Source organism: Ceratotherium simum, chromosome 32, assembly GCF_057802395.1.
Source record: "Ceratotherium simum simum isolate JZ-2026a chromosome 32, ASM5780239v1, whole genome shotgun sequence".
Classification (NCBI taxonomy): Eukaryota; Metazoa; Chordata; class Mammalia; order Perissodactyla; family Rhinocerotidae; genus Ceratotherium; species Ceratotherium simum.
The window spans coordinates 17,679,011-17,691,623 of record NC_141931.1 but is presented as its reverse complement, the minus strand read 5'-3'; the positions used below and the strand labels follow the sequence as shown (position 1 = coordinate 17,691,623).

Genomic DNA, 12,613 nt, shown 5'->3' with positions numbered 1-12,613 from the left:
TGTGAACTTGCATAACCCCTGTGTGCATTTTTGGTGGTAGTGGAGGGTGATTTGTAAAGAGAGCTAAATTCTCGTCTTCCATAGTTGGATGTAGATAGATAATGTCTAAGTCCAAAAATAACCAAGTAGCAGAACAGGAATATTATTTTGAAATAATGACATAAATACCACAAGAAGCTAAAGGAGTTGAAAGTGGCTGCCTTTGGCATCTATAATCCAGAGATGAGGAAATGACACATAAGATGTGATTCAGAATGTGTGGGTGTTGCTGTAAACTTTATCTTATTATTTGAGTTCTGAAACTATGACTCTTCACATTATCTTTCCTGTAGGGCATGTGAATATTCTGCTGGTAAGATTCCTAATAATCATTGTATTTCAATATGATCTCAAAGGAAAAAAAACTGTTCGCATATACTTCAAAATTTTGGCAATGGGTGTGTAAAATTCCAAGTATTTTTATATTTTTTATTTTCTGAACTCTCCAAATATTGTTCAACAAGCATCCATTATATTTATAATCAGAAAAATAGATTAACATGAATATACAAATGAATTTATGACACATGATTACAACTACGTAATATCATTCATTGCAAAGAAAAGATAAGAAAATTCATCAAAATACAGTATAATGAGAGTGGTTAATTTTTTTTCTACTTCATCTTTGTCTCTATATATTCATTCAATAATAGGAAAAAATGTTCCTTTAAAACAAGCAAGCTTAGTCCAAAATTTCCTGACTTTCAAATAAAAGAAAACGCACTGGGTTCCATAATTTTCCATATCTGATAAAAGACAACATTTCAGTCCTTCAGATATTAGAACTTGAGAGCAAAATTTGAAGGTTGAATGAGATCAGTTTAGGACCATATAAAGTGGTAGTAACATACAAAGATGTTTCATAGTTTTGAAATTCACTACCCAACAGGAAACAAACAGAAAACAAAAGTGGCTTGTTTTTAAAAAGGATAATATATGATAGTATTTCTACTATTCATTCATTCAACAATTACTGTCTCTATCATGTGCCAGGCACTGAGGATTCAGCAGCAAAGGAAACTATGTGCACGTCCTAATGGAGCATACCTTCTAGTGGGGGAGCAGACAGTAAACAGACAAACAAATAAATACATGGAGTGTCAGCTGGTGAGACGTGGGAGCATCTTAGCTTTTGTTCTCATTCAAGGAACAAAAGGAAGCCAGTGAGACTGGATCCTAGCGAGCAAAAGAGGAGGGGAGTTTGAGATAAGAAGCATAGGTAGGAGAAGGAGGGGGCAGCAGATAATGTAGGGCCAGCTGGCCCGTTGTAAAGATTTGGGATTTTCCTCTGAGTGAGATGAGAGGCCATTAGAGGATTTTCAAGGAGAGTAACATGATCTGACTTACTTTTAAACCCATCACACTGGCTGCTGTGTGAACGCAGGGAGACATGGTGGGAGTAAGGAGACCACTTGGAAGTTATTAAAACAAATCTGAGTGCTGAGAGTGGTAGTAGTGGATATGATGAGAAGTAGTTGGATTCTGGATCTTTTTTAAAGAGACTGCCAATGGATGGGACTTGCTTATGGATGCAGTATAAGGTTTGAGAGGAAGGACTCCAAAACAGACATCAAGGTTTTTGACCTGAGCAACCAGAAGTTTGGAATTGTTATTTACTGAGGTAACAAAGACTGAAGAAAGGGCCAGTTGGGTGTGGAAATATACTAATATTCATCTACAATTGATATAGTATATATGCATATATATCTGTCATTTCACAGTTAACAATCTTCTTTCACACTCATGGATCTCATTTGCTTTCTTTTGCTAAGGGAAGCTAAGAATGCTGAAGGTGTGTCTCAAAGCGTTTGAGCTTGGCATCATGGAGGGCAGGCAGCCACGTCCTCCAGAGGAGTCCCCCAGTACCTCTGGCAGAGAACAGTAATTATGCAAGACCACTCTGCTTCAACTTTTGGTGGTGGCTTGCTCTGTAAATGGTCCCACGCAGCCATGTGATACCCAGAGGCTTAGCTTTTCTCTGTTCACCCAGTTTTGCCATGTGTAACGATCATTGGCTCTTAAAATTTATCCTACCCATAACCCTGATGTATGTTGTGACAACTAACAGTCTCTTAAAACAGCTTTTACAAATATTATGGCAGTTTATTGTGATTTTGTTCTATCTGAAATACTCAGAATTTGTCTGAGATACAGTTGCACGTATGGGAATATTCTTGACCTAGTTTTCTGACTATAATTTACGGGTCAATAAACTCCATAAACAATGGAATATAACATCCCTGACTGCACGAGACACTTACTGTCACACTCTCACTGCTGCAGGATGGATGAGCTTCCAGCCTCAGGTTGTTAAGAGTTAGGGTGATCTGCCTGCCTTCCTGTCCAATGATTCTCCACTCGCAGATCCGGCCATGAAGATTTGGGTTCGGGTAGTTGGGAGAAGTAAATGTTCCAGTAGGGCCCTGTAGATTCCCACCACACTCTGAAGGGGAAAGAAAAAAAAACAAGAAAACTTCCAATCAAATCAAAATGAGCCCTTCTATAAGGAATGTTCTTGAAATTAAAGTATTTTTTTTTATTATCCCACTAGACAAAATCATTGCTCTTATTTATCAAGATATATATATGAGCACTTATAGAAAACATTTCTATTCACTTCCTATCTCCAATATTTAATATTTAATATTTTTTTGCATGATAGTTCACTGGCAGCATTTTATCATCATGGCCCAAGAAATATGAGAGACCAATAAATGTGGTATCTTAAGAGGCAGGAAAATCGGAAGGCTAAAGTAATTATCCAATTTTTTCAGACAAGATCTTTATTTCACCTGAGTTTGTCAGGGAATTTGGAATGCAAATTGTAAGTAACTGTAGGACTAACAGACCAGCTTTCTTAAGATGAGTAACGCAGTGCAACTCTTATCCCCTTACATCCCTCATTTTCCTTTTGTAGCATTGATCACAGTCGTGATTTTTCATTTATTGGTGACTATTTGATCAGTGTCTGCCTCTCCACTAGACTGTAAGGCCCAAGAAGACAGTGGTCATGTTTTGTTTTGGTTTTTGTTTTGTCACACCAGTGCCTAGCATAGTGTCTATCCAGTGTAGGTGCTCAATGATATACATTTTTTAATGAATCAATGAACTTACCTTCCAGACTGGATTGAAAATGTAGTCTGAATCCTGAGGCAGTAAGAGAGCCATCTGTGACAAACCTGACCAAAGCGACATTGCTAGAAGTGTCTATGTTGTTGGGAATGGTATTTCCACAGTATCTGCCCAGTAAATTTCCTGTGAGAGTCAAATAATTACATATGTATATGACCAGGTGATTGATTTCATTTAACCTCTACTGGAGGTGTTCTGCAAGTTGAACAAGAAAATAATAAAAGACAAGACTCTGCCCACGAGGACATGGTAATTTTTGTCAAGAGAAGCAGGACAAACATGAATAAAAATCAACATATTCAAATATATGAAGAAGTATAACAAAAACTGCAACCAATTAGGGCAAGGACATCTCAGCACTCTGAAGAAGGCTAGCTTGTTTGGTTAAAGTAATGAATGGTTCCAGGCAACAGAGTGACAAGTGTCCATCTCATATTATTTCCAGGATACATTACGCTTTCCTCTCCTTACCCTACAGGATGCCCCTCAAATAATTGCCTATGGCCCTGGAAGGTCTCAGCAGGAAGACGATGCCTTCTCAGTGCAGTGCTCTCTCAATGTGGTCTCCAGGAGAAGCTATCTAATGACACCTGGGGCTTTGGACACCCATGGTTTAGGGTAGGAATCGAGGGAGGGAAAAGCTAGCACTGCCCAGAGCTGATAGAGCTGCATTTCTCTGCAAAGAATACACATAACTTTGACTTTGTTAGAAGTAAGGAAACTTCAGAGACTGAATGAGCACATGCGAAAATAAACACCCCCAAAAAACAGCAGATATATTTCACTGACCTGAGGTATGGCTTTCCCAGATCTCCACAAAGTCATTTTCACAGCCAGAGGAATTCTGAAGGTTAAAGTCTTCAAAATGGATGGTGAGATAGTGTCCTGAGGGACCCTGGAAATGCCACTGGCAGAATAAATTGTCTCTATACGGAAGGGTTGGATATCCGATGCTTTCAATGACACCACTTTGCCCTGTAACTCTTCCCCCACACTGGGCTGCAAAAAAAAGAGCAATATTCTATTAATATATATATATATTTAATTTAATCAGCACATTTAAAAACTATTGGGTCCCAAGTGAATATGAGTTGAAGTTTTAAAAATTCTGAAAATGTTTAGTTAGTGCTTCCCTGATATCTTGAAATCCACTATTGAAGTAAAGAGAAATGATACCACAACTGCAATCCAATAATGGGAAATGGAAGACAAAGACTGTTGAATGGCATATTCTGTAACATCTCATTAATTCTCTTGGGACACCATGTAAGAGCTATTAGTTGCAAGTGGGTTTCATTTCAAGAACCAACTGATAGATTGATAGGGTCTGCCTAGTGCCCTGTGTTGGTGATACTGAAGATGAGTCCAAGCTCACCTGGAAGGGGTGCTGTGATTGATTAGTGATGCCTGCCATTTGTAGTTTATCAAACTGCAGTAACTGGTATCTCAGGGCCATGAAAATTACTATTCAATTATTTCTTATCAGCTGGATGTGATACTTAGATTCAATTATATACAACTTGCCTCAGGCTATAAAATGACCTATGATGTAGCTTAAATATTGTTATGACTAGGCTTTCTGAGTTTGGGCTATATTAAATATGTTTGTTGGTGGTCAGACCCACGACATACTAAATTCTATGTAATTATGACCTTATTATAGTGAATCTTTAATATGCATATTTATTGCTCATTTTTTAAGTAGAAAAACCAAAACATTGAGGAGACATATTTGCTTTTTGTCAAGTGACTGATTTGGCACTTATTTTAGGGGAAAAACATCTCAATTATCTATTACTGATGAGTTCAAAGTCAGTGTTCTAAATATAAGTATTTGACTACTAAAGAGTTTTACTATTTAAATTAATATTATACATATTTCATGATAAGAGGAAGAAACAAGAATTTAATAGAATATGTCTTTCACAAACAAGTTAGGAAAAAATACAAAATATTCAAGTTTACTAAACAGAGTGTTTTAAAATGGAAATCAAAGTAAAAATTAAAATTGATCAATGACTTGTGGTTTTAAACATTTACATTTCTTATTTCTATCATTAAAATAATTATTGAAATTTGGCAGATAGAAAGACTTCTTTAAATATGGTGTAATGTTTTAAAGTTTTATTTATTCTATCACTACTTTCTCGTTGAATATAAAAAATATTGTTACCTATAGAATATTTGGCCTTGAATCCCACATGAGTTGGGCTGTTGTCAGTCCGGAATCTCAAATACATCACCTCTCCTGAGGACGACTGACTGCTGGGCAAAGATGTCCCACAAAACTTGGAAAGTACTGGTGCATTTGAATCAGTTCCATCTCGCAACTCAAGGTAATTGGATGTACAGCTAAAATGGAAAGAAAATTTTGCTTACTATATAAAGTCAATTGCTTTGACATATTTTGATAATGAAGACTTCACTTTCTCCAAAAACATTATGAAATCATCATTTCTGTAGCAGAAGGAAATTCAAACAATCAAGTATTTTGTTTCACATGATGATATGACACATTTCACATGACAAAGATGAACTCTCTCTTCACAGCTCTGCGACCGGGGCTAATGGAGAGTCTCAGCTGGAACTTTCTGTGTCCATAAAAGTGGGCAAGTATTTACCCAATATTTCTTGAGAAAGTCAATCAGCCAATTACTGCTCACTGAGTGGGAGAGGAGCGTTATATCAGGCACCCATAAATGGTAAACTCTTGTTCCTGAGTTTTGTACCATAAATATATTCAAGGAAATGTATACACACTTTTGTTAAATGAGAAAATGCAGATTTTTTTTTTCAGTTTGTGTAGTTATTCCCTTTGTGTTCAACATACTAGAACTTACTCTCTGGCTTGCAATCCTTTAAGAAGTCTTATTAAATAGAGATTGGGAAATTGTGCTGTACTTACTTTAGTCCTGTCTCTGACACTGGTGACCCCTGGTGTCACATAACACACATTTCCATTTGTTAAACAGATATTTTATCATTTATGACACTGAGTATGAGGCTGGGCAAATAAATACTTGTCTACCAGAGACACTATATTTTTCCTGTGGGAGGAAGAACGGATAACATAAATCTCCAATGGCCATCCTCAGTGTCTCTAGGAGGATGTGCATGGGGTCACAGGGGACAACATCTGTGTACATAATCTGCTCAGCTGACGGGAGAGTGGCTGGCAGGCAGTGTTTTCAAGCTCGAGGTGTTAAGCATTTCCCTTCTGCAGCCTTAGATTTCCTAAGTTGTATATGCTGCTGAGAAAAGAAGAAAGAAATTGTTCTGAGACATGACAACTGACTCTGAGTAGAAGAAAAATTAAATGGAGGTGACTTACTTGGGTGTTACTTCTATATTGAATTGATCTTCAAACTGCAGCCTTATGAGCTTCCCGGGAGGAGCAGCTATGAGCCAAATGCAGTCAGCGTGCTGGGGATAATTGTCGGGGTGGTTCGGAGAGGTCACATATCCAGCAGAATCTGCATCATGGATGTAGATATTGCCCCCACAGGCTGTCAGGAAACACAGTTAAATCAATCTACAGTCTAGACAAAGAGGATGCAGCCAACTGCCAGTATCATTTCTAAAAGTCTCTTTATCTGTATTTCCATTCGCAATTTCCTTTCATCTGGAATTATCCTCATTTTCTTTTTAAGCAAATAAATCTTGAATTTGCTGTCAAGGGAGCTACCAAGTGTATCACTTTCTAATTTGCCAAACCATATACTCTCATTGGAAATTTCACTCTTCCTCGAAGCCAACAAAATGACTATGGTGCACAGTGCATGCCGCAGAACATCATGGAAGCATTCATTCATACCCGCCACATAGATAAGCATGTAAATGTACTAGCACTTAGAGCTGCCCTCTGACTGTACGGTTCAATAGAATGATGCAGAGTCGTGATCTTGATATATTTAAAAGACTAAGCAGATAGATATTTGCACAACTCTATGGGCATTTGTTCATTATGTTTCTTCAGGATTTAGATGCATTTGAATGGCAAGAGAAGAATGGCATGAGAGAATTTATCAGCCAGTTTTTACAAGAAGATAAATGAGCTTTTTATATTTTCAAGAGACCAAAGTATTGTGTAAAAATACTTTTCTTTTATCAAGAAACATTTTTTGGCCATCTCAGCAAACAGACAAGGCAAGAGTAAACTGGTTACTTACAATGCCAATGAAATTAGCCTGTCCAATAACTAAGCCTCGCAGATACCAGATCTGCTGAATTCCATTGACATTTATTTCTACTGTCATTCAGCCACTTATGGTCATATCCTGAATTTTGTCATTACCCAGAACTCTTTTATCTCTGAAATCCTAAACTGCAAATTCCTTTGTCTGCCTTTAACTCCTTTCCTCCCGGTCTTTCCTTCAGATTCTCCTTGCAAATTTAATTCAAACCATTCATGGAAATTGACGCCACTGCAAATGCATGTTCTCCACTGGCAACACTGCCAAGCAATCCTCCCGTTTTTTCATATAAACTACAACAGCTATTTGAAACTTGACCATATTCTCTAAACCCTTCATTCTCCCAATTCTATTTGAGTTCTCCTTTAGAAAGAAAGTAGAAGAAATCAGTCGAGAACTCCCTCAATTTGTTATTCCTTATTTGTTACCATCCCTGATAAATTCACCTGCATCTCTACCCCCCTTTATTTTTCCGCCATACACTATCTTCCTGTATCTCTGGGTGCGGCTCCCATTCCATTCTGTCTCCTCAGGAACCTTGCTCTATTTCATCTCTCCACTTATCCTGTGCTTTTAATCTCAATCAAGCTCTGTCTGTCTGTCTGTCTGTCTCTCCTTGCCTCCCCCTTTCTCCTCTTTGCTCCTTTGATCTTTCCACGTATCACAAACTCAAGTAATTTACAGCCCCTTTCTCTGCTTCCTCACCACCCTCTCTCCTCCTTCCCCCTTCACTTATCAGCCCTATCAAAGCCTTCTTGTCCAGATTCCCAGTCGCCTCAGAGTTGCATACCCCAAGATCTTTTTAAATCTTTTTTCTACATCCATAGCATTTAACACGGTCGACCACATCTTCCTTCTTTACATCTTTGTCCCTTAGCTTCTTGGACACTAAGCTCTCCTCCTCCTTCTTTTATCACTCTCACCATTCCTACTGTGGTCCTTGGGTGTCTCTTTCCAGGCTTTCCCTGGCATTGCTGGAGATCCCTAGGAATCCCTCTGTAGGCCTTCATCTTCTCAATCTAAGTAACTCTCTGATTAATGTCATCCCTCTTCATGACTTAAACTACAACCAGTCTGATAATGATTCTCATACTTCTACGTTCAGTCGAGATCCCTCTTCTGACCTCCAGACTCCTGTTCCAACAGCCTACTGGACATCTCCAATGGATGTAATTTAGAGATTTCATACTGTACATGTCCACAACTGACCTGATTATCTTCTCACCATCTAGAGTTCCATATATAGTGAATGATAGTATCATCTCCCCTTCTTGCTGACTCCCTGCCCATCTTTACCACCTTGTTTTTCTCTTTAATACATTTTACTATGTGACATATTATGTATCTTACTTATTTATTATTTGTGTTTTAACGCTAAAATTGAGCTCCATGAGGACATGGATTTTATTTGTTTACTGCCAGATCCTCAAGACATAGCACAGTGTTTGCCATGTGGCACGTTCTTAATAAATGTTTGTGGGATGAATGAATCCACCCAGCCAGAAGCCTAGGGGTCATCCATGGCTCCTCCAATCCCTTCCCTCCACTCCCACATCCAACTGACCTCCGAATCCACTCAACTCCATATTTATAGTATCTCTCAATAGGCCCGATCTTCTACATTCTTACTGCCATTGCCTCAGTTCAGGACCTAATAATTTTCTCCTGAATTACTCTTCCCTTTGATCTCTCTACTTGAGTCTTTCCCCCTCCAATGTGCAGTGCTGCAGCCACACTGATGTCTCTGGTCTGATCATGCCATTCATGCTTTGGATTAAAATCTTTCAATGGTTCCCCATTATCTTTCAGTTAACATTTTAAATTTCAGTCCTCATGGTGGCATCCACAGCCCTTAGCATGATGATTCCTGCCTGCTTCATCACCATTGTGTTTACCTCCTTTTGACGCCATTCTCCAGCAGTAGTGAGTTCTTTCAATTCTTTAGATATGCCTTATTATCTCATAACCATTGAGATTTTATAGGTCGTCACATCTTTTCTTCACTGATTGGCAAATCTCTATTCAGCTACTTCCTCTGGGCGCCTTCTCTGATCCTTTAGGCTAGGCTAGGTGTTTCTCTCACGTGTTCACATAGCTCCTGATGCATTCCTCTGCCTAGCACTTACCACACCAGTTCTAATTGTGCCTTTGCTTGTCTGTCTCCTCCTCTGCACTGTGAAACCCTTGACAGAACATAGTAGTTTGCACGGTGTGAAGCTCTTTGTAAATGTTTGATTAATTAATTAATAAGCCAATTAATCAGATGAGAATAAAAAGCATTGAGCACAGAGACATAGAAATCTCAATCAACCATACTGAGGGGGTATCTCTGGAGAAAGGTGGTATAGAAGTAAGTGACTTGTTGTCAAAAGTTGTTCATGGTGTAACATACGTTAAAGGATGAGAAATGGGCATAGCTTAGAAGTATATATGGTGGAAAGATTGATGGTAGAAGTAGAAGGCTGACTGTAAGGGAAAATGGTTGAATTAGAAAGTTGGGAGAAACTAGAGTGATCATGTTGTTTGGGGCTGACCAGCAATAGGTTTTGAAATCAAAAGACCCTGTAAGTCTAATATTAAGGTCAGAAAGATGGAGAGAAGGTAATGGCTATACCATTCTTGCATGAATAGAGAGTCCACAAAGGAATAAAAGAGTCATAGTGTTTGCAAATAGACCCTTAGTGTATCTGAATGACCACTACATGTTGACTTCAAAACCGTAAATCAAGACTGAGTCCTCTATCCTGGGTAAAGATGGAGAAGCAGACTTCCGTGGGTGGGCTGATGTCTATTCACTAGGCACAAGGCACTGTTACTCTATAAAGCCTCAGCACCAGGGGAAATCCTGCCCATTCACGACCTAGCTGCAAAGCTCAGCATGGAGATGGGGAGGGATCAGAAACTCCCAAGCTGTAGAGTAATGGGGCTGGTGTTCACAGAGCTGTTTTCAAAGGCTCCTTTCAAATGCCAGAGCTGCGTGTACTGGGAAGTAACAGAAGTACATTCCCCTTAATCATAGAACCTACTCAAGCTATTAGATGATTTTCTGTATCAGTTGGTGGAGACTTATTTCTTCTCCTTTTCCAAAATGAAGAAATTGTGCTGACATTTTCAATTCTCATATTTCGGAGAATGTGCAATGAAACACATGGCTTTATTTAATTTAATATGTTTTTTGAAATATATTCAAGAATCTGGGACTGAGGTCATAGGATTATCCCGAAATCCATATTATCTAATTTTGGGGGCACAAGCAAAGATTTACTCTTTGCTGACATTACTCTCTTTTCTGAAGCTATGCTTATGTACTTATTTATTCAATTAAACATTATACAAAAATAAATGTCACAAAAATTAGATCATTACAGTAGAATTAAATATAATTATAATCAAATGTAACTTAGGTAATTAAGTAAAGAGTACTGCTGTAATATATAATTAAATGGGTTATAATAGAATCAGAGGATTGTGTGTTCATTTAAAACGAAGGATACAAATGATTAGAAAAAAATGTAATTATCATTCTTACAATGTTTCCATAACTGAATTTAACTTGCAATTAGACATTTTATACTGGAAAGGACTAAGGAATTTCAGGGGATCATTAAAATCATTTCAATTTGTAGTCACGGAAAATTTACTTTGTTTACTCTCTTGATATGTAACCTTGGAAAACTCTAGGCATCATTTTACCTATCTTTAGAATGGGAATAATGATACCTCCCTTGAAAGCAGTCATGATGAGGTCCTGAATGTATCAAGCACATAGTAAGTGCTTGATAATAGGCAGTTGTTCTTAGTAACATTGTTACTCTTAGTTCAGACAAGAAAACTTAATGTATTTTTTTCTCTAACCTAGTTAAACAAGGAAGACCAAGCAATCGCAGGAAAGATACAGACATCATCCTCAGTGAAAATACTTACCCAAACTCTTTGCCTCGTATCTGATCTTAAATCCTTGCCCTCCGTTACTGTTATCAGAAATAAACTGAACAAACATTTGATTATCTGAGGTGAAGAGAGTGGATGAAGGACGGCTGCCACAAAAATGACCATTTCCTCCATGGGGTCCCAAAGGTGGAGAATAGATATCTGGTCCATTTTTTAGCTAGAAAGATAAATTAAAATTGCATAAATTCTTTCACATTGAGAAAGATGGAGTGCAAAAGTCCTATTGATTTATGTCCCAGAAGAGAAAAATCATTTTGTTTTCTGAATGATGTCTGCAGAGAAAGTAAACAGAAAAGGTAGCGAGCACGACCTACCACCAAGTAATCTCCTTGGTTGCAAGAAGAATCTCCATTTGGGATCTGGAAGGGCTGTTCAAAATGGACGGCGATCGTCAGACCACTCTGGACCAGGACCCGCCAAGAGCAGTTGAGGTTGGGAGCGTAGGTCTCCGGATAACTAGGTGATGTGATAATTCCCCTGTCTGCATGCAAATATCCACCACAACCTTCCCAAGAAGAAACAAAGGCAGCTTGTTTAAATAACATTTACAACAGGATTTTCACACTTTCCTGATTTTCTTAAGGGTTTGCAAAGTGTAGGCAATAAAATGTGGTTTGAAACTAACTGGGACCAAAGTATAGGAAATGATTAGCACGATAAGCATTTATTGAGCCTACACTATTGGGTACTCATTTTGTTGCTGTTCCTAAGATGGTGATATAGAAGTAAGCAATAGAGACAAATTACTTACTTTCATGAAACTTACTTTGAAGGTGAGTAAGACATATAATAAACACATATATAATACACGAGATGGTGACAAATTCTGCAAAGAAAAATCAGTGAGGGGAGGGAATGGTGCTATACTGTCTGGGGAAGTTAAAGAATCCATGTTGTTGGGGTAACATCTGACCAGAGACGTGAAAGAAATGAGGGATCAAGCTGTATGTCTTTGTGAGAGAAGAGCATTCCAGTCTAGAAAACAGTTGGTGTAAAGGCTTGATGTGTTAGTGATACATCATGGAAGTCAGAATAGGTGAGACAGAATGAGAGATCCAAAAGGCAGCAGGGCTGGGTCATGCAGGAAACTGAAAGGACTTAATTTTGAATAAGAAGACATTGAAGGGTTCTAATCATCAGAATGCCATGATCTGACTTAAATTTTAAAAGAATCACTCCATCTGCCATACTAAGACTGCAAGAGCGGGGTAAGAAAAAACAGAAACAAGGGGTCCAATAAGGAGATGATTGCCTGAGTCCAAGGAGAGATAACAGATGCCTGGCCTAGGATGGTA

The 12,613-nt window shown here is 38.3% G+C and overlaps 1 protein-coding gene across 1 annotated transcript in view; it reads right to left on the bottom strand.

The window, feature by feature from the left end:
- CUBN (cubilin) overlaps nucleotides 1-12,613 on the bottom strand; it is a 256,070-nt gene that overhangs the window by 73,421 nt on the left and 170,036 nt on the right. Inside the window, exons 42-48 of the mRNA XM_087420786.1 lie at nucleotides 11,633-11,823; nucleotides 11,292-11,475; nucleotides 6,506-6,680; nucleotides 5,348-5,526; nucleotides 3,964-4,173; nucleotides 3,157-3,297; nucleotides 2,304-2,485 (exon numbers count right to left, since the gene is read on the bottom strand). Of these exons, the coding sequence (XP_087276912.1) occupies nucleotides 2,304-2,485; nucleotides 3,157-3,297; nucleotides 3,964-4,173; nucleotides 5,348-5,526; nucleotides 6,506-6,680; nucleotides 11,292-11,475; nucleotides 11,633-11,823 (1,262 nt within the window). The remainder of the gene's footprint in view (nucleotides 1-2,303; nucleotides 2,486-3,156; nucleotides 3,298-3,963; nucleotides 4,174-5,347; nucleotides 5,527-6,505; nucleotides 6,681-11,291; nucleotides 11,476-11,632; nucleotides 11,824-12,613) is intronic.